The sequence below is a fragment of the Triturus cristatus genome, chromosome 2_1 (assembly GCF_964204655.1).
Source record: "Triturus cristatus chromosome 2_1, aTriCri1.1, whole genome shotgun sequence".
NCBI classification, from domain to species: Eukaryota; Metazoa; Chordata; class Amphibia; order Caudata; family Salamandridae; genus Triturus; species Triturus cristatus.
In genome coordinates this window covers 1,018,223,310-1,018,249,975 of record NC_140581.1, presented here as the reverse complement: position 1 = coordinate 1,018,249,975, position 26,666 = coordinate 1,018,223,310, and the positions used below count along the sequence as shown (strand labels likewise).

At 48.3% G+C, this 26,666-nt stretch overlaps 1 protein-coding gene across 1 annotated transcript in view; it reads left to right on the top strand.

Moving 5' to 3' along the window:
- LOC146866247 (large ribosomal subunit protein eL13-like) overlaps positions 1-26,666 on the top strand; it is a 257,237-nt gene that overhangs the window by 186,800 nt on the left and 43,771 nt on the right. The window contains exon 6 of the mRNA XM_085634992.1: positions 8,948-9,117. Within this exon, the coding sequence (XP_085491118.1) occupies positions 8,948-9,106 (159 nt within the window). The 3' untranslated portion in view covers positions 9,107-9,117. The remainder of the gene's footprint in view (positions 1-8,947; positions 9,118-26,666) is intronic.

The window sequence follows — 26,666 nt, the reverse complement described above, 5'->3', positions numbered from 1 at the left end:
GTCTTTATCATTTATAAGCCTCGTAAATAATAGGTGTTTCTGTTGCTCAATTTAATGTCACTTAATGTATCGGTCTCATAGAGCCGAGAGGCGTAGGTGGCTCTGCCAGGGTTTTGACGTGACTTATTTTAACGATTGTGAAATTAATATGAATGTTAGTTGGTCATTGAGGAACTAATAACTGTGTGTTCAGATGTATTGTCAATGAAGTCCGACACAATTGTTGCTTGCACGATTCATACGTTTTTTGTGCACTTGCGTGTGAAGGTGCACAGAAAAGAAAGACGTGTTTTTCTTGATTCAAAATTTCAAATCCTGATTCACTGAATCAGCAAACGCAGGCTTTATAGGATTGTAAACTGCACTTCCAATGTCGGAAAATGCACCTGGATTTTCATAGACTGTTTAGAGTTATGGCGGAAAAGAGTGCGTGCCATGAGAAGCGGTCATGCACAGTGCATCGGCCACTAACCATTATTCCGTAAAAACATTTCTGTATTTAGTTGCAGTGTGCCTGCAACAATTTAGAAATTATATAATTCTAGTTTTTTCAGTTTAAAATCGCGCAGTAACTACTCCACGCCGTATGTTAGCGTAAAAGGCCATTTATTAGGACAAGGTTGACAACAATAATTAACCAAAAACATCAATACACTTATAAACAATCCAAAACGTCATGTCTTTCATCCATCATCCATTCCCACACTCCAGTTACTCTCTCCCGCTTCACTCACTGACCTCCTCCCTTATTCCATTCACTGTAACATGCAGGGTGGGAGGGTGAATCAATTACAGCTAGACCCTTACCTAATGGCGCTGAGGGCAGGAAGAGGCTGAAAACTCCTCCCCTGCCCTCCTTATACTCTTAACCTAACCTCACCCCTAACCCAACCCCCTGACTCTAACTACAGCCCTGTCCTTCTGGTCTTGCGCGAAAACCCCAGGGGAAGACTGGTCTGCCGACCCTACTTCCTACTGGGGCAGCATCGCGCAATAACCACTCCACGCCATATGTTAGCGTAAAAGGTCATTTTATTAGGACAAGGTTGACAACAATAATTAACCAAAAACATCAATAAACTTATAAACAATCCTAAACGTCATGTCTTTCATCCATCATCCATTCCCACACTCCAGTTACTCTCTCCCGCTTCACTCAGCGACCTCCTCCCTTATTCCATTCCCTTCCACACTTATCTTTCACCCTCCTCCAGCCATCGCACTCTTGTATCCCGCACCCCCATCATGCACCTGTATCCCCCTCCCTGGGGGGGTGAGTATGCCCATCATAGACTCCCCACCCCTCCACAGTACTGCCAACCAGGGAGTGCACCTTTCGCCCTCAAACCCGGCGGCACCAAATGGACTCATTCCACAATTTATTAATGATGTCTCTCATTTCCAGCATGTAATATGCATTACCTATGTGCGAAAGGTGCACCCCATCATCGCAAAAAAGCAATGGCTCTTCCAGCCGCAAACCCACATGTGCGATCACCTTGATACCTTTGTTCCCACAAAAAACTCTCATTGTGTGCTTCAATTTCCTTCGTGCTTTTTCAACTGCAGCTGGCTTTATAGCTCCCCTCCAGATTCTCCTTGGTACAAACTCAGTCCAAACAATACATGCGCCTCCAAGATTGCTCTTCATGGCCTCCAGATCACGTTGCATCAAATGGAACAGGGACACACCAGACTGCTTTATTAAGTCATTTTCTCCCAGATGTATCACCAACATGTCCGGGCAGCCTATTTGGGCCACCTTCATTGTAAGCCAGGGCAACAACGCCCCCCCAGCGCATCCCGCTCTTCCCCCACCAATGCACCTCGTGGTGGCTGCTGCGCAGGCCCAGGCTACGGCCGTATACCTGCCTGTCTGCATACTTGGACGCCCAATGTACAAACGAGTGCCAGACAATCCAGGTAACCGCCTTGGCTCCTGGGCCCCCAACGCAACCTACGAAGAAAAACAAGTGTTAATACAAACCACACCAAAAAACACAACATACCCTTAAAACTGGTGCCTCCCACCATCCGATCTGGACTCATTTTCGCACATAGCGCTCACAGCAGCGAGATCTCCACCGCCCAATCTGCCGTATCTTGTCCCAAGACCATCCCAAGTGCGTCGCCGCGCCAATGTGAAAGGAATGTCTACCATACCTAGTTGGATCCCTGCCCAAACGCCTTAGCGCCATTCGCAACACCGCCAGCAACTGAAACGCCGTCACACGCTTCTGCGAAACATGACAAAATATCTCACTAGATACACTCCGTGCCCGCTGACAAAAACCTCTCCACTCCAGCACCGGACATGCCCCTTCACAACCAGTTTCGCTCAGCCAGACCCACTTACGCCTACCCACCTGGTTAGTTTTAGAACAACCCAACCAAATACCCAAACGCATCCCGTCCAGGCGCACGTCTTCATACACTCTTCCCCCTTTCCCTCGCGCACCCAACAACTCTGACTCCCAGAACGCACCAAAGAACATCCATATCATACATAAACGGAACAACGCAACCTCGTGCTCACCACAACAACAATGCGACAACTCCACCAACAACCCCTGCAACAGATCAAAAGTAATCGCCTCCCTAGGCGTCTCTACCCCCCCTCACTCCTCTCCCATCCCCAACCTTTCAACATTCTGCTCAACAACTCACTCTTGGCTGGATCATAACCCATGTACAACGTGCTGTAAAAAGAAATTCCCGCCAATTTGCCCCCAATCGTCGTTTGCGACAAACCCCTGTCAATACAATCCAAAACAAAGCGAAGAACTCCCTGTTCACAGTCCTGCCGTGACATGTGCCAAGTCTCACTGGTCCATCCCAGAAACGCGCTGAACTCAGACCACGCCAATCTGTACGTGCGCCTCGTAGATTCAGCTACGGATTTCTCGACGAGGCCCACCACTCTCACTCCCCCCACGCCCAGATGCCGTCCGGCACCTTGGTCTTGCAAGCATCCGCTCCTGGCGCCAGGTGTCTGAAACGCTGCCACTGCGAACGAGAAAATGCATCTACAACATCATTGCTTGATCTTGGGACATGTCTCGTGCGAAACATCACATTCAATCGCAGGCATTGCAACATAAAACTTCGCAACAGGCGCTGCACCCGTAGGTCTCTTGCTTTCTGCTTATTCACCAAGTCAATTACCATCATATTGTCCACATGGAAAAGTACTGACCTGTTCCGGAACTCCTCGCCCCACACTTCTAGCGCTACCAGCAGTGAGAAAAATTCTAAGAAAGCATTACTCCTGCCCTGCTTCAACCAATGTCCCGGCCACTGTTCTGCGCACCACCACCCGTCCCAGAAGATCCCAAAACCGGAAGCCCCTGCAGCGTCAGAGAAAAATTGCACCTGCCAAACCATCTTATCATCCACAAAATCCAGTGACACACCATTGAAGTCCTGCAGAAACATCTGCCACACCCGAAGATCCGCTCTGACCCCCAACGAGATCCGAACCCTGTGATGTGGAAGCACCGCACCCGACATGGCCATGCTGAGGCGTCTGCAAAAAGTCCTCCCGGCACGCACCACCCGGCACGCAAAGTTCAGGAAACCCAGGAGTCGCTGCATCGACCGCAAATCGATCTTTTTCTTACCAATAACGTCTGTCACCTTCTGCTCCGGTAACCTGACCACCCACGTGACCGAATCCAACTCAATGCCCAGGAATGTCAAACTGCAGTAGGGCCCAACTGTTTTCTCAGGAGCCAATGGAACCCCGAAATCCTGCGCCAGAACTTGAAACTGACTAAGAGCTCTCCCGACGAACAGAAAATCATCCAAGTAATGACATACCGCATGATGACCACTCCTGTCCGTAAATGCCCACTGCAAAAAAGAGCTGAAGGCCTCAAATAATGCACAGGAAATCGCGCAACCCATGGGCAAAACCTTGTCAACAAAGATGGCACCCTCAAACTGCATCCCCAGCAATGAGAAATCCGCAGGGTGTATGGGAAGGAGGCGAACGGCCGACTTTATGTCACACTTTGCCAATTCTGCGCCCTACCCGCACACCCTCGCCAAACTGATCGCATCGTCAACAGAAGCATATAAAACTCTGGAATCCTACTCGGCAATGAAATCATTCACAGACCTCGCCTCCGACCAGGACAAATGATGGATCAGCCCGAAATCCCCTGGCTCCTTCTTGGGCACCACTCCCAAAGGGGATATGATCAGGTCAGAGACAGGCCAGTGATCAAAGGGGCCAACTATCCTGCCTTCTGCCACCTCTTTCAGCAATTTAGCCGCAACAACACTTGGCAAATCCTTTGCAGACCTCAAATTCTCCGCCCATCTCTGTTACCGGGGGCCCTGGTGACCCACCCGAAAACCCTCAGTGAAACCCCAAAGGGTCCTCAGCGAGGCCTCTCTGTCAGGATATCGTGAGAGCCACGGACCCAAGGCCCCAACCCTAACCGGCGTAGGAGCCCTTAGGCCCAGTTTGCCCCCGTCCCTTGGTAACTCGCCACTGTTCTGAGGGCATGGCCAACGTGAAGCATTGTGTGAGAGGGTGTCGTCCGCGACACTTAGAGCACTCGTGCTTAAATTTGCAGGGGTGCCGTGTGCAGAGACCCTTGTTGAAGTTCCAACATGCACCTGTACTAACCCCTGTAGGCTTGGGCGACTGGCCTGTTGACCCGGTATAAGTGCTCTGTCCTCCCGCTCCGGTGTAAGTGCTCTGCCCTCCCACCCCAGTCTGGGCGGGACGTGACTAAAAAGACAGGTACATGACTGGCAAGCCACTGGCTGTGTATGTGGATGCCGACGACTGAGTGGAGGACATCCACAGCATCCAGAGCTCTTGATCAACTTCCCCAGGGCTTATCTGGGTTGACACTAATCCTGGCCCCAAACTCCTCATCGTAACTGAGCCAAGCGAAACCCCCAAAATGCATCTGAGCCTTTCGAATGATGTCCATATATTTAAGCAATGCAATTGCATGATCCAAGTGTTTCTCGCAATATATACTCGCGTAGATCAGAAATGCTGATGTCCAATTCTCCATGTTAACTGGCAACCGCGGCCGCCTCGTCAATTCCCATTCCTCTTCCTTAGAACCCTCTTTGGCCTGTATCTCCCTATGCAAAAGCTTGAATACGTCCACATACTCGTGCTTCCAGATCCTGGACTTGTTTTTTTTTTTAGACAAGTGCAACCCCAATGCCATCGCCAACCCCACATATGGCAATTTCTTACGATATTTGTCCTCACCCTTTTCATCCTTCCCCTCCTGGTCGTCAGTCTTGTCTGTCTGGATGCCTGCACCTACCAATTGCTTGCCACCACCGACTGGCTCCACTGCCGCTTTAGCAGGCGCTCCTGGGTCCCTCATGGACCCCTCCCCCACACCCACCGACTGGCAGGCTTTCTTCCGTCCCCCCTTTGGGGCCATCATCCCATGCAACCCACCAAGCACCCTTACCTGTTAAATTTGTGGGCACCAACCGTCTTCTGGTTCGCCTTTTGCTCCCTCTGTTGCTGGCCTGTGACACTTGCAAAACACCAAGCTGTCCCGTTGCCGCCTTTGGCCTCCCCCAATCACCACTGTCACTCACTTCACCCTCCTCCAAATCATCACTCTCCTCATCATAATCCAGTTGTTCCTCTTGCTCAACCTCAACCGGCACTTCCAGCACCTCATGCACTGCTCTCTTCAGACCTTTCCCTTTCACACCAGGCACAAAATCACACTCCGGCGCCGTTGATGCCCGCTCCCCCGATGGAGGGCAGGCCGCCGTGGACCCCCTTGCAGCTTCTGCCCGGCGTCTAGGAGACGTCTTGCGCCCCGCCGGCCCACCCATGCCTCTACCAGCCTCTACCGCGGGCTTGTGCCCCCCCCCAGGCTGTTGGAACCTGAGGGGGCCCCAGCACCATCGGGTCTCTGAGCCGTCGCAGCCGTCCCTACCCCTAACGTGGGCCTCACCTCATCCACCCAGACCTATTTGCCTCGGGGTCTCTTGGCCCTTCGACCAATCCCAGGACCTGATTCACCAACCAAACCAACTCCCCATCCCTGGCTGCACACAATACCTGCCACCTCAACTCAGTCTCATGGATAATGCGACGTCGGTCACGTATTTTCTCCTCCAGAGACATATCTGTCCACCTGGGCAGAGTGGGCAGGAACTGCTGATCACTTGACCCAGAGATCCTGGCTCCTGAAGGGCCGGGCACGCTGTCACCGGGTGCCTCACCAAGCCTCTGCATCGAACTGGCCTTACCGGACCCACCGGCCCCCCCTCCTGTGGAGCAGGACCCCTCCCACCACCACTGGAGAGGTCGATGGGCACATCCTCCCATCTCCCCTCCTCCTCCCCGACTGACTCACTGCCCGAGAGCATGAGTTGAAAATCCTGGGCCACGGGCTCACCCCATTCTGTGCCTTCTTCCCCCCCTCCTCACTGTCTATTTCAGGTGCCCCCGCCGCAGCCTCCCTACCTGTCTCTCCCCACAACTGTGAAGGGCCGGGTGCGTCCTTGCAGTACACTACCTCAGCCACGCGCTGCTGCATCGGATCGCTCCCGCCCCTCCCCCCGGTCCTGACATCGCAAGGGGTGCGGCCGCATCTCCCTGCAAGCGTGGAGGCAGGCTCTTCCGCCGTCCCCCGCGCTTCCCTGACTCACCCAGCACAAGGCCCCGGCCCCGCCCAGACATACCTCGTTGTGGCGGTGGTGGCTCCTCCTGGCACGCCACCACCACCGCAGCAACCCCATCCGATGCCGATCGGGGCGTACGGGTCATCCCGACCCACGCCTCTTCCAAGACCCCAGGCCGCAGGAGATCCGCTCTCCCCACCCGGCCCAGGACCTGCAGCGTGGACCGCCTCCACGTCCGGCGTTGCCATCTTCCTCCTCACGAAAGTGGTGATCTCGATGGGGTGATGAGCGGCGAATGCTGCCTGAAATATTATGCAGACCAGGTCACCGGCTGCAAAATTAACGCCGCCCCAACCGACAGATTGGGCCTCAATACTCTAACTCTCCCTAACTTCGCTATCAATTACAGCTAGACCCTTCCCTAATGGCGCTGAGGGCAGGAAGAGGGTGAAAAGTCCTCCCCTGCCCTCCTTATACTCTAAACCTAACCCCACCCCTCACCCAACCCCCTGACCCGAACTACAGCCCTGTGCTTCTGGTCTTGTACGAAACCCCGGGGGAAGACTGGTCTGCCGACCCTACTTCCCACCAGGGGCCTCAATTTCCTTCGTTCAAAAGAGCATACGAAATGAATTCCAGGACCGGGTTGAATCAAGAAAATGTGGTAACATTTTATTTTGCATTTCATGCAGTGATTTTGAGATGAGTTTGAATAATAGTTTCATCAATTAACAAAGAAATTAGAAATCACGTCTGTCTCAAACTGTAAATGGGTACCAGTCAACTGCTAACACACTGCAGATTACATGAGTGAGCAAACTCCTGTTAAATCCTATCACATCCCAGGGCCATATTCCCCTAAGGGGTAAGAGTTTTGGGGCTTTTTTACACGCCCCTTGCGCCGCCAGTATGTCAATTTTCCCCATATTAAGGGGCAGATTTACAAGCCCCTTGCGCCACTTTGCGTCACTTTCAACTTGGGGAAAGTGACGCAAAAGTGGCACAAGAAGCTTGTGAATAACCCCTTAGACTTTATCTCAAAATTAAAACACCACTACTTAGCCCTTCACATCATATAACCACAGTCCGATCTACCTCCTCGCATTAATAGCGGGTGTGTAAAAGCTTCATCATGGCAGACACCCCACTGTTATGCCTCAAGTATACCTGACAAAACAGTTTCAATAAAGGTCAGTTGTGTAAGATATGCACGCATGCGCAGATCACATATATCATAGGTATTCAGGACATGCTTATTTCAAATACAAACTCCTGAGTTTTGGCCTCTAGTGTCAGATATGTCATGCCGTGGCATACACTTGTGTTTGTTAGGCATGTGATGAGTTCCTTTATGTTTTCAAGAGAATATATACAAGTGTTTATTGTTGGAGTGGGCCAAAAGGGCATGGCTGCTCTTGCATAAGTATCCTTGGATCTGATTGGCTTCCATAATGGAACTAATGAGGGGGCATGTGTGTGGGGCTTGAGTGTGGTCCCACTTACCACATTTTTGTTGTAGAACGCACTTGTTGTTGATAGTAATATGTTATTGCTGTGTCCAGAGTGTGTATGATTATTTTTTGTGTTCCATGGTGTTAACCCCTTCGCTGTGGCGGGAATTCCGCCGCAGCGCTGGGGGGGGTTGGGGGGCAGCGCGGTGGCGCTGTGCTCATGACAGAGCCACTACGTCATGAGCCACGGTTGAGCTGTGCTCATGACAGAGGGGTTCCGTCATGACTCCGCCCAGTTGCATTGTCCCCCCGCACAGGCGGGGAAACAGCGCCGCATGGGCGGAGCGGCCGCCAACGGTCGCGGCATAACAGAACCACTCCGTCATGAGCACACGGCAACCGTGGCTCATGACGGAATGGCTCCGTCATGAGCAGGGGAGGGGTTAAATTGGTGTAACTTATGAAAACATGTATAAGGCACTCATTTTCGGATGATTATTTGGGAGACGTTTCCAACAACTGTCAACCCTTTGTGAATTGAACACAAGTAAAACAGTAGTAATGCAGTGGCTTTATTCCATATACTTAATTCTGGTTATTCAGACACAACTGGTGTATCAAAATGAGAGTAAACATTGTGGATCCTTTCGGTGATATGGCAAATAACTGATGAAGTGCCCATGATGCCCTACTTCCCTAGCCCCTGTGACGTCATAGATGTGGTGAAACGTTGTTCATAGTAGTAGACAGCTTATTCTGGGGGACTTTACATTGTTGTGATGCTTGAAAAAAGAATAATAGAATATTTATTTCAAATAGTCTTGTTTTTATGCTGACTGCTGTTCTTCTATTTTTTGTGGACTCGACAGCTGACAAGGGAGGTGCCAAGAAGGGGGCTTGCATCACTAGCCCCAACCGCTGCTACAGAGGACCTGTGCCAGAACAGATCATCTGCTTGTCAACTTTTCCTCTTCAAACTATTTCCTAGTGGGGTACTGTTTCCTAGTTCATCATCTTCTCGTTTGTGATCTTTCCGCGCGTAAGTAAGACATTAACAATATATGTGTATAATAGTAGCACTGATGCCTTAAAAATATGTTGTGCAAATATATTTTAAAACACAAGAAGTTGTTGATTGAATTGCGGTTATGTTTTTTTAAAGGCCAATTAGTCGGGTGATTTTAATAAATGTAGTGCAGATCAAAAGGAATTAGTTATTAAATATTTATTCATTTCAGAGTTAGGATCAGTTCTTGCAAAAGTGTTACATATTTTCTATTAAGAAATTAAAAACAATACAATTAAACTAATTACAAAAATAAAATAACTAAACAAATGTTAGACTTTGAGTAAGCATTAGGGTTAAGAGTTCCTTAATGTATTGAAAATAATTTATACCAAAAAAAATCATTAAGATATAATTTATTAAACTGTTACATACATCTGAAGCTAAAACATATGCTTGAGTCAAATGGGGACAAAAAATAAAATTACTTTACAATATATTACAAGAAAATATTAAACAAAGGCAAGGGTTACACGGGTAGGGCTAGCAAAAAGGGGTTCTTTAAGACTACTTTAAATTGATATGTACTGTCCCTACTTGATTTGCACTTATCACCACCTGGGCCTGGGCACCCTGATAGATGTTCCTCAGCATTTCTATGGCCTGGACAGGGACACCAAATTTACCCAGACCAAAAAAAGTGCGTCCCAATTAACTAGGTCAAACGCCTTTTCAGCGTCCACCATCATGATGAGCGTTGGGGTACGATTAATTTTTAAAAAGTCAAGAGTCTGAATTAAGAACCCGGTATTTGAGGACTTTGACCTTCCGGCAACAAACCCGGACTAATCTCTATGAATCAGCTCCTGGGCTAGGAGAGTGAAGCTTGGACCCAGACTTTCATTAGAATGTTATAATCGGCATTTAGGAGACTAATCGTTCTGTAAGAATTAACATCTTTGGAGTTTTTACCCTTCTTCACAAATCTTACAATTATAGACTTTTTAAAACTTGAGGGGACAGAACACCCTGTCTTAATATTGTTGGACAGTTTTGCCAAAAAGGGAATCGACTCCTTGGAAAATACCTTATAGAACTCTATCGGCAACCCATCGTTTCCACAGGCTTTCGCCCCAGAGATAGATTTCAGAGCTGTTAAAATTTCTGCGTCTGATATACCGAGTTGGATTTGTTGCACGTGCGAGTCAGAAAGGCTCGGAAGATTTACCCTCTCAAAGTATTCCTGGATTAAGTCCTGTCTAACCTCATATTTAGTGGGGTATAGCTGTTGATAATGTTCCATGAAAACTTGGGCTATTCTATCCCTTATCCGTTATCATGGCTCTGGTCTTAGGGTCTATGACCTTGGTAATTAAAGCAGCTTCCTACTTGGTCTTAGTTAACCCAGCTAGCGGTTTACCAACCACTTGGCTATCCTCATATACCCGTTGTTGACAAGTCCTAGAGCTATTTATCTCTTCAATTAAAAAAAATTCCCTGACCGCCTTTTTGGCCCTCTCGAGCTGACCCCCTGCTTCCCCCTCTCCCTGTGACAGGATATTTCTCTGGCTCAGGGCACTGTCAACTGCCTGCTGGAGCTCGGCAATTTTTGCACGCCGTTTTTTTGGACTGGGCAGCAGAAAAAGCAATCAATTGCCCACGCACAGCTTCCTTGAACACCCCCAAACTGAAAATAGTTCTGCCGTTCCTTCATTAATCCTAAAGTAATCCATTGAGGATCCTGCAGGAGGAGACGATCCATCTGCCACCTGGATCTCGTCCTCCTTCCCTCCTCAAATTCCAGCTCTAATTTACAAAGGAGTGGTCATAGAAGAAATTAGCCCCTATTTCAGTTTCTATATGGTTCAATGATCGAGATATGAGGAAGATATCGATACGAGAGGCCGCTTGAAATTGGCGGGAGTGGCATGTATATTTCCTATTTGACTGGTTAATTAGGCACCAGGGATCTATCAAATGATACTCCTGTTTTATAGCATCTAGGACTTTTTTATTTTTTGGCTTCAATTGCTTCTTATTCTTATTAGAGGTGTCTTTCCTCAGCCTTGAATGAAATTAAAATCCCCTCCTAGAATGATCTGCCCATGTATCCCCCTAAGTAACTCGCTGACCTTCGATAGAGCTAAGGGATCATCTACTACTGGGCCATAGTAGTTTTCAAAATTTAGTGTTTTCCCATTTAATGTGGCCACGACCCATATCCATCTTCCATGAGGGTCTCTCCGGACTTGACCAAATTCCCAAGGCAAACCTCTGCAGAAGTAAATAGCTACACCTCTATTGGCCAACCCAGCAGATGTATAAAAAGCATTGGAGAACACTCTGGGAAGAAAAAGCTTTGGAGAATTCGTTTTTAAATGTCTTGAAGAAAGAACACTTGAGGCATAAAAGAAGCCCGCCACCTTATAAGCCCTCCATACTTTTGTTTGTTTAGCATTCCATTCACATGACATGATACAGCATTCACTAGCCATTTTTAAGATTTTTCAAAACAAAAACAAAACTCACTTGATCTCAAAATCCTGTTTTTCTTGCCCCAATTGATACTGCTCCTTCTACTGCTTTATTCTTCCCCGAAACAACCCCCTAGCCAACAAACCCCCCCTCCGTAAATGTGGAAAACCACACTAGCCACATCTCGCCCCTCCACCCACTACTACACTGTTGGGTGTCGTGGAACTACACCCTGGGTGACCCCCCCCCCCCCAAACCCCACAATAGAGAGCTTCAGCAATGCACTGTATATCGCTTCACTTTGAAGAAGAGATCTCTTTCAGAAGATCCTGAGCATCCTCTAGAGAAGGGTGTCCGATGTCCCCCCTACTGTTTACCTTCTTTATCGAGCCCTTGGCCACAAAAATTCGCAACAATTTGGAAATTACCGGGTATGGCAAAATTAAAGCTATTCGCGGACGATATTGTTTTATATTTAAGTCGTGATAGCTTAAATCTCAACCGGGTATTAACAGAATTCAGCCAATTCGAGTTGATTGGGGGCTATAAAATAAATTTAAAAAAGACTGAGATTTTAACTTTAAATGCCGATTTTGATTTTCTCCCCTTCAATCTTAAATCTCAGGCCTTGACATCGGAACCAATACGCTATTTGTGGTTATTCGTTTCTAATCAGTATGTGCACCTTTTTAAGTAAAACTATCAAGCAATGCGGAATAAAATCAAAGTATTGCTGGATAACTGGTCACTTTTACCCTTAACATTAATGGTCGTGTAGCCCTTATAAAAATGTCCATACTTCCTCTACTCGTGTTTCTTTTTATAAACGTGCCTTTGAAAATTAATAGCAATTATTTTAAAGAGCTAGAGTCTATGTTTAGGGAATTTGTCTGGAGTAAAAAAGCTTCCAGGGTCAAGCTAACAACTCTACAGCTAGGAATCAATCAGGGTGGGATAGCTTTGCCGAAACTTCGAACTTATTACGAGGCAGCAATTTTAGATCTTACAGCTCGTTTACTGGAACCAAATTGATTATTAGACAATTTTTCTTAGATAAAATGGTTCAGGAATCTGGCTTGCAAATGCCGATATTTCTAAAAAATAACTAAATTGCCGAAGAGGACAAGATATAAGACGTTGCAGGAATATGCTTCTAGATTGCAATCCTGTTTCAAACAAGCCGGCTCTTCCGGATTCCACTATCTAAAGTTAGTGGACTGCAAAAGTCTGGGGGGCATATTATCAAGGGTAGGCGATAAACTGATCGCTGCTTTAGCATCCGTTTATGGGCGAAAAGCGGTGATAAGTTTATCGCGATATCAGTAAGGCCACGCTAGCGCGTGTTTTGCTGATTTTGCTCCCGTTTCCAGCACGCCTAACTTCGCACCGTTAATGAGATGCAAAGTAGGTGTGTCTGTGGAAACAACATGGGTAAATATCGCTAAAGCAGCTTCGCGATATTTACAATGCGGGGAAGCGATTATTTTAATTGCGTTAAGTATGCCTTAACGCAGGAATTTAACGTCTGTTAAATTCCTGACTAAGGCACACCTAACATGGGAGGTGGATTCATGTGATATGACCACAGGGTCGTATCATCAAGCATATCGCCGTTTTACATGGAACATTGCTGGAAAACCAGCGATGTTCCATGGAAAAGGGCTCTATCGCTGGAATATACATCGCCATGGCGCTAAGCGTTGTTAATACAATGCTAGCCTGGCAAAATATTCCAGCGATAGAAAAAAATGCGGTATACAAGGTCAGCGATAATTATCGCTGCCTGTTGCAAATATGCCCCTGGGTCTTTAAATCCATTCTAGTCACCTCAAAAATTGGAAGGATTGCTGCTTAAAAGAGCTAGGGCATTTTTTTTTTATAATAAAACAATCACCCGGCAAGAGGTTCCAAATAGATATGGGGAACTTAGTTAGCTTATCTTTTTTGAGTATCTCCAGAATGTACATTATATAAATAGATATAATCTTTCATCATGCGGTGCCTCAACTAAACAGATGATCACTGTATATGGAGCCAAACTAAGTGGGGTTGGCAACTGGTACTCTCAGCTGAGTAAACTTAACAAATCTTCCTTGGTTGAGAAATTTTTAGAAAGGGTATCACGTGAAACTTATTGCACTTTGTCTAGCCAGGAGTGGCAATCTATATCCCAGTTAGGTAGTAAGGCATTAAGAGCTGCCAATTTCAAAAGGATGGCCTTCTTGTCTCGATGGATGGCATACTATACTCCTAAAACTCTGAGCTAAAAATATCCGGAAGTGGAGAATAGATGTTTCCGATGCCGGGCAGAAGGTGAAGGGGCTTGGCTACACATATTTTTCATGTGTCCAAAACTAGAGTTATTCTGGGTTAAGATTTTCTCGGCTATTAGCCAGGCAATTCAGAAAAGGTAAGATCCGGAGGCCGTGGTAGCCCTTTTTGGCATTACTAGAGTAAGGGAAGATCTCACAAAAGCAGAGGAGACTTTTGTTGCGATTTGTTCCCGCGTTGCGAGTTCTTTAATCCTTCAGAATTGGAGGTCGGAAGACTCTTACTCAAAGTGGTTAAATAAAATGAAACAAACTATGATGTTCGAAGAAGCATATGCCAGGAGGGTAGGCGCTACAAGAAAATTCCCTGCTGTTTGGAAATATCTGGCAAACCTTGAAACCACGGTGGGAATAGAAATTTTACAAGATTTTGCACCTCAGCACTCTGGAACTTTAGCACTCTGCACTTTTAGTATGCTAGATATGCACATCTATGAAAAAAAAGTGGGGATTTTGATCAAAGCTCTACTTGGAAAACTTGAGGAACTACTAAATTATAGTCGCTATCATTCCTTTTCTAGTTTTATTTGTGCTGGTTATATGCCAGTAAAAGACTGTCTTAATGGGGAGCTGTCTGGGTACATTTGCACTTTAGCACTTTTGACTGGGGTGGGGAAATTTGCACATTTGTAAATAGTTGTGACGTTGACTCTAGCAGCCCCCTAAAACTAAGGTTGTAACCGGATTATAGTTGCATCATGTCTTTTTCTATTTTCATGCTGATTTTATGCAAAAGGTATAGATTTTTGAACAGTTTAGTATGGCTCTTTCTGTGTACTGTAGCACTTTAGTATTTTAATAAGTAAGATTAGCTCACTTACAAACAGTTTAAGATGCAGCCAGATTACTGCTGCAACATGTTTTTATTCTATTCTCTTGTATCTAATCCATGTTGGTATTGTATGTATTATGAACAGGTTTTTGATCACAAAGTAGTAGGTAAACTTCCTGTTGACGGTTGCTTTTGTTATGTTTTTGCTTGCTCTGCACAATAAAAAAAAAAGACTACTTTAAATTATTTAAAATGATTTATTAAAAAAGACTTGAAGCCAAGCACGGTGAAGCTAATATCTAGAAATGCTGCGATTATTTGCCAGTAATAGCATTACACTGAGTCCTTCTCTCGCCGTGATGACTCACTTATTGAGGCCCCTGTGCCTCCAATCAGAACCATTTCCCACAGATAAAAATCCCCCTCCTTACTTCCTGTTCTGTACCACTCCCAAACTCCGCACAGTGTACTGGCTGAAAAGGGCAGGAGGTAGGGCCTGAGTCATCATGGTGAAATAAGGACTCAGAGTAATGCTATTACCGCCAAGTATTGCAGCATTACCCCTTCGTTCCTCTCGCCGTGATGACTCAATTATTGAGGACCCTGTGTCTCCAATCACAACCCTTTCCCACAGATAAAAATTCCTCCCCCCTCCTTACTTAATGTTCCGTACCAAACCCAAACTCCACACAGATAGACTGGCCGAAAAGGGCGAGAGGGAGTGCCTGAGTCACCTCGGCGAGAGTAGGACTCAGAGTAATGCTATTACCGGTAAGTAAATGCAGCATTACCCCTTCATCCCTCTTGCCGTTATGACTCAATTATTGAGATGTACCCAAGCCAAAAAGCAGGCCAGGACAACTGCACAGAAATGCCAACACAAGCTTAAACGGTAGGCAAGAAACTGTTTACAACACGAAAACCAGCACTGTGGAACCCAAACAATCCGGAACCCCCGGATCCTGGACCACCCAAGAAGAAGACACACAGGCAGATGGAGTTGCCCAAGCGCCAACCTAATAGAGGCCCTGCAAAGAAGCACCCTGCACCAGAGCCAAGGAAGCAGACAGGCACCCAGTAGACCTCCCGTGGAACCTGTGAGAAGAATACAGGCTAAACTGCGTATAAGTCAGCAAAAACACACACTCGGCCTACCAGTTGTAGGTCGGAATCGAAAGCATACCCCCTACCGGAAAGTACCAAAAGTATCAAACAACGAAGAGAAGACCCAGACTGCCTTCACCCATTCCAGGCAGAGCAACACCGCCCTCTGTCCAACAAGTAAATGAAGAGCCACCTCCTAAGGAGACTGAGCGACTGAAAAGAACACAGGGAAAACACATTCCGCCAAAGAAGAAACAAATCCGTTCCTTTTGGCACAAATCCTGGACCCAACCCAGCACAATCCCTTCAATGAACACCCATAAGATCGGAAACTGATTGATTGATTGATTGATAAAAATTTATATCGCGCAAAACAATAACCCGCAGGTATCAAGGCACCTAAGAATACGATCAAAAATTGAAGCAAACATCCTTACATATAGGCCTGCCGAAAGAGGCAAGTTTTAAGGGCACTACGGAACTTCTGCAGGGAGGGCAAGGATCTGAGGTCAAGAGGAAGATCATTCCACCATTTGGGGGCCAGAGTGGAAAAGGCCCTGCCACCCCATTTAGCTCTTCGTATACGGGGAGCTATAAGAAGCAATTTCCCGGCGGAACGCAAGTTCCTTCCAGGAGTGTAATGGGAAATGATAGATCCGACTCCTGAATCGCTATTTTTGGCAAAGGCTCTATATGTCATACATAGGATTTTGAACCGTATTCGGAGTTCTACCGGTAACCAATGCAGCGTTTTCCTAGCCTCCATGGCCGAAGAGCGTCTGGGGATATCCAGAACAAATCTGGCTGTGGCATTTTGAACTACCTGTAAGCGTTGCAGGAGGCTCCTGTTTAGCCCCGCATACAGCGCATTACAGTAGTCCAAACGTGAACCAATGAGTGCGACAGCAATTTGCTTTCTGGCCTGCAAGGAAAGATATTTCCTAATCCTTCGAAGAATGTGGATCAGACCCCAGCAGATGGAGATGGTCCTACTCACCTGTTTGTTCATATCAAGGGCAGGGTCTATCAGCACCCCGAGATTCTTAGCAGATGTAGTGGGGGAAGGACACATTCCCAACGCGTCAGGCCACCAATTGGCTGACCAGATGTTTTCTTTCCCTCCAAACACCATCACCTCAGTCTTCTCCCCATTCAGTTTAAGGGAGTTCTGAATCATCCAATGACCAACCGCCTCCATACAAGATCTAAACTTGGAGGCGGTTTGCACATCTGAATGGGAGAGAGAGACGAGTATTTGGGTGTCATCTGCATAAGAGACTACCTCCATCCCGAACGTTCTTATTAGTCTGGCTAGAGGGGTTACGTAGATGTTAAATAGGGTCGGGCTAAGCGCCGACCCTTGGGGGACCCCACATAGCACAGGACGGGATGGAGATAGGAACTCCCCCAGCTTGACTCTTTGTTCCCTCCCATCAAGGAAAGAAGTCAATAGATCTAGAGCTGCGTCCTTCACCCCCACATCCCTCAGGCGTGAGGTAAGAACTGAGGGGGAGAGGGTATCGAAGGCCGCAAGACAGAGAGCCCAGCGCCCCAAGGTGGTGGTACGAAGTTACGATCACCATACAAAACACCTCCAAAGGTAAAATACGTAACCTCACCAAAGACAAAGGCACAATAGAGGATACTGGAAAACCCGCAATCTCAACTGCAGACCCAGGAAGGACACACCACCTGCGGGACAGGACCAAAAGACAGAAAATCCTGGAAAGAACCAGGTGACCAGACCCTCGGTGGCCAAAAGACCACTCCATGGGTATCGGAATGCCTTCACAGCCACTCCGTGACCCTGAAGAGGGGAAGAGATAAAACCCAACAGAAACCCATCCTGAAGAAACCCCCAAATCCTAGGAAGTAGAAACAGATGGAAGAACCAAACAGGGCCTGACACCCCAGGCCTGAAATGACATCCAAATTCCAGCAGAAGAAGACATAGTCAACAACCGTCTGGACATCTGCACAGAAGAAGGCACAGAAGCTGAGAGACCCAGTAACCTTAAACTTCTCCTTGTGAACCTCAAGCCGACAGCCCGAGGTGCACCAATGACTGAACCAGGAGACAGGGAGGGAACTGCTGGGAGATGAGACCAAAGGGAGCTCCCAGTCCCACTTCCAACTCCACCAGTAGAGGATACAGAGAGCGCGGGGCCATGCTGGAGATAACCAAACTACCAGAGCCTCCACCCAACGTACCCCAAACAGCAACTATTGGATCAAGGAAACTGAGGTAAAGCAAACATCAGGCCCACAACCAGGGACATGACAGGGCATAGTTTGCCCTCCTCAAACAGCAGATAAAGAAAGGAAGACAGAACAGCAAGAACTGTCTCCCAATCCCCCAACCAAATGGTTGTCGGGCCGTGAAAGAAGAGGAGGAAGTCACATATGCAACTTTAGGATATCTGCCGACACAAAGGAACTCGGCCTGGGTTGCCACATGTATCATGACAACTGACACACTTGAGCGCTCATGCCTGGCCCCTGCCAAAGCCCAAAAATCATTTACCAAGGATCGAGCAGGCAAGGCCCCATGTGAGGCATCCCGAGCATCAGATAAGATGCGGCGACTGATGGCAGCAGTCCACCATCCACCTGGGGATCCATTTATCCAAAGGCAAACGATCATCAGGAGTTAATGAGGACCTGCCAAGAAGAGGAGCCAAAATAGAATCAACCTAATAGAAGGTGGTAACAGCATGTACCCATCTGCCAATGCAGAGGACTTTTGATGAAAGCGGTTAACCTGGCTATGCTCAGACACTTCCCAAGAATCAAAGATCTCCATGAGCAATTGGTGCAATGGCAAAGCAAGTGCTGCAGGCTTAACAAATTGCGGAAAGAGACCCCCAGCAGCCACCTCCACCGGAGGTGGCGCTATGCACAGAATGACTCTGATATGAAATGGAAGGACCACCAGATCATCCCTGGAAATGAACTTCCCACCAGACACCACATGTCCCACAGCATAAAAGACAGAATCTGTATCATCATCCAACCGGACCGACGCACAGTTATCCTAATGCCTGGCACACAAGGCCGGAGTGACTGCAGCCACAATCATTGCCTGGACTTCAACAGCAGACAGGGAAACCAACACCCCCTCCAGAACACCACCAGCTCCGGCTGACAGATCCGGCTGGACTCACTCTCCACCTCTGACTCAGGAGAGCATTAACCAACTCCACTTCGCTGTCAACACAGAAACCAACAGGAAAACAATTCCAAAGGAAACAGCACCTCAAGTGATACCATAGGGTGACCTCACAAACTGCTGGAACCACAGATTACAGGGATGAACAGGAATACCAGCAAAATGAGATGCAAGAAGGACAGCATCTGGAAAGGCATGGCCCATTCGTTGATGTTCCTGAGATCAAACACCGGCACAAAAGGAACCCATAGACAAGGTGAAGGGCCAGAGACAGCCACCAGCACAGGTAGGCATTCACCTTCAACACCGTAAACCACTGAGTGAGAGTGTAAGACCACTAACACCAGGTCCCAGCCCATTAGCCATGGATAAGGATGTCACCTGCTTATATCCTACATACCTGACCGGCATGTCAAAGCTGTCGCTGGAACAAACAGGAGAAAAGTCACAGACACAGCATTGTGAGCCCGTACCAGTACACACATCAAGCAGCAAAATAAGATAAATGTACTAAAACCTGAGGTACAAAACGAATATCAAACACCGATGGATCATGCAAGTAAAATGGAACAGAAATTTACAGAAATTAATGAATGCACATGAAATCTTAGGGAAGACTGAGCCCTTGCGAACCATCACAAACGACCCGCATAAGGCTTCTGGAAACATGGGCCAGAAGACATCAGAGACGCAAGGGTATGCAACAACCCCAATCATAAAGCCAAATATAAAAATGTGATCAGCGTCATCACTACTAATTGTGCCTCAGCCCCCTCGCAGGACTGGAACCCCTGACCTCAAGGCAACGTCGAACCACAGACAAGCACCTGCACCATTGAGCCAGGCTCCTTGGTTGTCTTCAAATACACCATGAGTTCCACAATAGCGCCGACTGCTCCACATGTACCAACAATGGCACATACAATAGTGACCACCACCCACCAGCATACCTACCGCAGCACATGCCAGGAAGAAAATGCGGAAGCATGACAATGACTAATTCCTACCGACATGTCCTCCACAGATGCACAGCACCCCACGGGACGCCAAAATCACCCTCTGTATCCCACTGCGATGCAAGCAGCAACCTCCCCAGGCCTTGCTGCTTGCATGCAGCAGTAATACAACCAAATGCCCATGAGCTGAAGGGAAATGGCCATGCAGGGATAGCCGTTTCTGGCACCACAGATCCTAGTGCAACATGATAAGGGACAGACTTGCGTGAGGTATGAAGACTAAGAGAATCTCTGCACAGTCTAAGTGCCCCGAAAACCCCATGCAGAATAACGACAACAGTTGTGGCAGAGTGATAACAGGGACTCCTCAAAAACAAGCATTTGCATTGCAATAGGTCTCGCATTTGCGAGATTTTGAGCTATTGGCATTGTAAATGAAAATTTATTTTATTTATGTGTTTAAAAAACCTGCAATGATAAAAGGCATTGTCATGTACAATACCAATAGGTCAAAGTTTCGATAAATGCGAGACCTATTGCATTGCAAATGCTTGTTTGGTTGGATGAAAGGGTGCAAAACTGAGTCCGTTTTGTTATGCTTTTCTTTTCCGGCTGTGTTGGGCATTGTTATTACATTGGCTGGGTGTCTCTCTGCCCTGATGCCAGGTTGTAGGTGTTTTTTTTTTTCCTTGATTTGTACTAGATATTTTTCATTACGAAATTGATGGAACGAGGAAGTGGACGAAGAGTCAATGTTCTAATTACTTACTGGTTATTAACTAAGACTATTCTTCCTCGTTTCAGTCATTTACTAATAACTGGACTCAGAGTAATGGAATTATCGATAAGTAATTAACACGTCACCCTTCCCAACACTTTTTATCTTTACGGAGTCATCGTGCTGTCATTTTATATTATTGTATGTTTTGTGTTACATTAAATGGTTTATGCTTTGTTACATTGTTTCTGTTATCTTGTATGATTTCAGGTGTTATGTTTTCTATGTTGTATGCCGTTTTTTATTTAATATTCTTGTTGTATGCGATGTTTTATGTACTTAATGTTGTTGTTTGTGTTTTGTTATGATTGATGTGTCATAATGTCTTATGTTATGGTGTATGCATTATGTTATGTCATGAATTAACAGACACCTGAAGGATCCTCCAGATCGCGTAAGGTTATTCGGGACCTGTATAACAAGCACTTGCAATGCAATAGGTCTCGCATTTATAAGAGTTTGAGCTATTCGCATTGTAAAATTACAATGCCTTTTATTTATGTTTTGGTTTTAAAACAAATAAAAGGCATTGTCATTTACAATGTCAGTAGCATAAACTCGCATAAAAGCAGTGTGTGGAGTGCAGCAGTGTGTGGCGTGCAGCAGTGTGTGGCGTGCAGCAGTGTGCGGCGTGCAGCAGTGTGTGGCGTGCAGCAGTGTGTGGCGTGCAGCAGTGTGTGGCGTGCAGCAGTGTGCGGCATGCAGCAGTGTGTGGCGTGCAGCAGTGTGCGGCGTGCAGCACTGTGTGGCGTGTAGCAATGTGCGGCGAGCAGTGTGTGGCATGCAGCACTGTGTGGCATGCAGCACTGTGTGGCATGCAGCAGTGTGCGGTGTGCAGCAGTGTGCTGCGTGCAGCAGTGTCGTGCAGCATGCAGCAGTGTCGTGCAGCATGCAGCAGTGAGTAATGCAGCAGTGTGTAATGCAGCAGTGTGCAGCAGTGTGTGGCGTGCAGCAGTGTGCGGCGTGCAGCAGTGTGTGCCGTGCAGCAGTGTGTGGCGTGCAGCAGTGTTTTGTGTAGCATTGTGCGGCGTGCAGCAGTGTGTGGCGTGCAGCAGTGTGTGGCATGCAGCAGTGTTTCGTGTAGCAGTGTGCGGCGTGCAGCAGTGTGCGGCGTGCAGCAGTGTGTGGCATGCAGCAGTGTGCGGCATGCAGCAGTGTGTGGCGTGCAGCAGTGTGTGGCGTGCAGCAGTGTGCGGCATGCAGCAGTGTGCTGCATGCAGCAGTGTCGTGCAGCATGCAGCAGTGAGTAATGCAGCAGTGTGCAGCAGTGTGTGGCGTGCAGCAGTGTGTGGCGTGCAGCAGTGTGCGGCGTGCAGCAGTATGTGGTGTGCAGCAATGTGTGGCGTGCAGCAGTGTTTCGTGTAGCATTGTGCAGCAGTGTGTGGCGTGCAGCAGTGTGTGGCGTGCAGCAGTGTGTGGCATGCAGCAGTATGTGGCGTGCAACAGTGTGTGGCATGCAGCAGTGTTTTGTGTAGCAGTGTGTGGCGTACAGCAGTGTGCGGCGTGCAGCAGTGTGTGGCGTGCAGCAGTGTGTGGCATACAGCGGCATGCAGCAGTGTGGCGTGCAGCAGTGTGTGGCGTGCAGCAGTGTGTGGCGTGCAGCAGTGTTTCATGTAGCAGTGTGCGGCGTGCAGCAGTGTGCTGCGTGCAGCAGTGTGTGGCGTGCAGCAGTGTTTCGTGTAGCATTGTGCAACAGTGTGTGGCGTGCAGCAGTGTGCGGCGTGCAGCAGTGTGCGGCGTGCAGCAGTGTGCGGCGTGCAGCAGTGTGAGGCGTGCAGCAGTGTGCGGCATGCAGCAGTGTGCGGCATGCAGCAGTGTGTGGCGTGCAGCAGTGTGCGGCGTGCAGCGGTGTGTGGCGTGCAGCAGTGTGCGGCGAGCAGTGTGTGGCATGCAGCACTGTGTGGCATGCAGCACTGTGTGGCATGCAGCAGTGTGCGGTGTGCAGCAGTGTGCTGCGTGCAGCAGCGTCGTGCAGCATGCAGCAGTGAGTAATGCAGCAGTGTGCAGCAGTGTGTGGCGTGCAGCAGTGTGTGGCATGCAGCAGTGTGTGCCGTGCAGCAGTGTGTGGCGTGCAGCAGTGTTTCGTGTAGCATTGTGCGGCGTGCAGCAGTGTGTGGCATGCAGCAGTGTTTCGTGCAGCAGTGTGCGGCGTGCAGCAGTGTGCGGCGTGCAGCAGTGTGCAGCGTGCAGCAGTGTGCGGCATGCAGCAGTGAGTAATGCAGCAGTGTGCAGCAGTGTGTGGCGTGCAGCAGTGTGCGGCGTGCAGCAGTATGTGGTGTGCAGCAATGTGTGGCGTGCAGCAGTGTTTCGTGTAGCATTGTGCAGCAGTGTGTGGCGTGCAGCAGTGTGTGGCGTGCAGCAGTGTGTGGCGTGCAGCAGTATGTGGCGTGCAACAGTATGTGGCGTGCAACAGTGTGTGGCGTGCAGCAGTGTTTTGTGTAGCAGTGTGCGGCGTACAGCAGTGTGCGGCGTGCAGCAGTGTGCGGTGTGCAGCAGTGTGTGGCGTGCAGCAGTGTGTGGCGTACAGCGGCATGCAGCAGTGTGGCATGCAGCAGTGTGTGGCGTGCAGCAGTGTGTGGCGTGCAGCAGTGTTTTGTGTAGCAGTGTGCTGCGTGCAGCAGTGTGTGGCGTACAGCGGCATGCAGCAGTGTGTGGCGTGCAGCAGTGTTTTGTGTAGCAGTGTGCGGCGTGCAGCAGTGTGCAGCATGCAGCAGTGTGTGGCATGCAGCAGTGTGTGGCGTACAGCTGCATGCAGCAGTGTGTGGCGTGCAGCAGTGTGTGGCGTACAGCAGTGTGTGGTGTGTAGCGGCGTGCAGCAGTGTGTGGCGTGCAGCAGTGTGTGGCGTGCAGCAGTGTGTGGCGTGCAGCAGTGTGAGAAGTGCAGCAGTGTGAGACGTGCAGCAGTGTGAGGCGTGCAGCAGTGTTTCATGTAGCAGTGTGCGGCGTGCAGCAGTGTGTGGCGTGCAGCAGTGTGTAATGCAGCAGTGTGCGCAGCAGTGTGTGGCGTGCGGTAGTGTGCGGCGTGCAGCAGTGTGCGGCGTGCAGCAGTGTGTGGCGTGCAGCAGTGTGTGGCGTGCAGCAGTGTGTGGCGTGGTTTGTAAACAACAAGAAAAGCGGACATCAAAGGAAGGGTGGGAGGGAACGAGCATATGGGGTGTGAGTTATAACGAAAGTTAATTGTTGTAAGAGGGGATGCAGGAAGTGAGGCAGAGCGCGCGCTGGCGAAAGCAGTCTGCTGCTTTCAAGTCCGATGCCAGATGCCAGCTTCGCGCTTGAACGCCTCACATGCACTGGCCATAAACCGCATTCCTAAGGTCTTGTGCCCCTTACTAAATCTCTCTGAATGAGTGAGGCGGCGCACGCGCAGGAAGTAGCTGGTGGCAAATGGAATGCGCGTGGTTGTGCGCGTAACCGCCACCCGATCTGCCTGGGAAGCCTTTGGGAGCATTTTCTGAAGCCCCTACATAAGTCTCGCTGAGCGATCGCTTACGCGATAGCCAGGCGAGACCTAAAAAGGGCAATGAAAAGAAAAGGACTGCGAAGAGGGACAGAGCTGATGCCATCAATATCTGCAGGCACACACACATACACCGGAAGAGGGCTTGAACCTCCCCTTCGGGTCTCAGACCCCTCTAAATTAGAGCTAATGCATCTGAGTCTCTCCTGCTCACAGCCCAGCCTCCACCGTCTCCTCCCGTCACGTGGAGAGTAAGGAGATGCAACAGCTGCATCACACTCCAACCCCACACGCGCCCCAGCCCACAACCTCAGCCTTTGTAATTCATACTTGCTCCCGTCGTTGGGCCACTAAAGCGTCACATTGCACGGTAAACACTGCACGCCACTTGGCACTACCTGATCTCCAGAGCACCACAATATGTCATATTTCCTTCCCTCTTACCCAGTGCTTTAAATGGGCCGGTACTCACCGGTACTGAGTACCGGCACTTCTTAGTTTTATTACTCTGAGTACCGGCACTTCTCTACTGCCGAGGAGAGTACCAGTACTCATGAAGCGCTGGCGGCCTGTCTCTGACAGCCAAGGCACTTCTGTAGGCCTGAGCCGAGCCCCCGCTGAACTATTCAGCTTGGGCTCATTCGCATACCGTTCCGGGTATTCACCATCATGCTTTGTTACAAACACAGAAATCGAGGCAGCCCGGCGACAAAGGTATTCAGAAAGCTGTGGGAGGTAACCAGGTTCAAATGGCTTTAATCCCACCTGATTCTTTTGTTAAGTGTCTGCTATTGTTTGTCTGCTTGCTTGTGATTATTTTTGTGTGAGAGAAATACCAGAGAAAGAGGGAGAGAATAGACACTCTTGCAAGGAGGAAATGTGTGGAATGCTCGTGTATGCACGTCTGCTTGTTTCTTTCTGTGTGGCTGGAGAATATATGGTATTGTGCCAAGCAACAGCAATTAACAGGAGTGATGTTGCAAATATTACAAAACAAGGAAATGTGAAAATACCACCACGTTTGGCTTTCGTTGTGTAATGAGTAAACAAACGTTCTTTGTTTATTGAAAGTCATTTCTCATTTGTTTTGGTATGTGCTTCAAGTAGTATATAAGTCAAGAAGCATGTCTTCCCTTAAGCCCCGCCCCCAATCCCCGCCCACTCGCCACATGTAAATGAGTATGTTGTACCTGCACCTTTTTCCCCCCATTTAAAGCACTGCTCTTACCCCTCTCTAAACACGACCAGGTCCCCTCAAACCCTCTACCAGCACACGCCCGCCCTGTTTTAAGAAGTAAACAAACGCGTGCATTTGCTTTACAGATACTGATGCCACCTTTACTTTTCTCTTAACCACAGCACCTTCTGGAAGTTGCAGTCCTTCCTCACCTCAATTGTACCGGCGTTCTATAAGCTACTGCAATCTAGAAAGGAAAACTGGAATACACCGATATCTGGTGTCTGTTTATAGTTGGCAAAAGCGTTTTCAAACATTAATTCCCAAATCCTAATTTATTTAAAACACACAAATCTTAAATAATAAAAAATAAAATCGTCATGACGGCACATCTTCATAACATTACAATGAGGATTAGAAAATAAAAAGACTTCAGGGCCGTGGGAGCTCGGTAACTTGCGCACTTACTGCAAAAATGGTTAAAGCAGGGTCTGGGGGCGGATGGAGGGGCTTGTGTAACGAGCAGCGAAGAACGGAAGCTGGTGGTCGGGAGAGAAAACAGGAGATTTATCAAGTAAAACATGCAAGCGGTAATGCGGGGGAGAATGGAAGGCACGGGGAGATGAAGTGATTTACTTGGACAAGGAGTAAACCACATGAGGCGCGCTGAATTTAAGGATAGCACATCGTGCCTGCAGTAAAGAAACTCAATAAGGAAAAGAGTGCTAACAGACTTAACAACGCGTATAATGTAACCACCGCAGTAAAAGGTCCAGTCGCCATGGAAGGTTCCAAATGAAGACAAGGTGGTACTAAGGAGGACTAACAAGCCTCTTTTTGAATCAGAAGCCAGCATTTACAAAGGACAATGACACAAGCCAATGCCAAATATGGGCGGAGAGTGGGTGGAGCTTATATTCAATACCCCACTACAACAAGACTCCCACAGCAGCGCACGCGCGCTGACTCTAGGCTCTACCTAAAAAGATACGAGCGGTCAGTAAAGAACATTCCTGACGCAAACGTCCACGGTCTCTTGCTTACTGCTGCCCATTAACCAGCGTGCATGGTGTAGTCTGCTGCATGCTTTCTGCTATGGTGTAACGCAACAGTGCCATGGGTGGTTTGTTGTGTCACTACCATCTCGCTCTCGCAGCAGACTATCACTGTTGCTGCCACCATCACTAGTGATGGCTGCCAACAGAGTGATCAGACTAGGAACAAGGATTTTAAACTTGGGGCAAAGAAAGGAAAATATAGCTGCAATAGATTTTTCATTTGTGGCTTTTATGCTACAATTATGCACACATGCCTATGAAATATACCTACTTAAATAATACCGCCTTCACTGTACCCTTTGATTG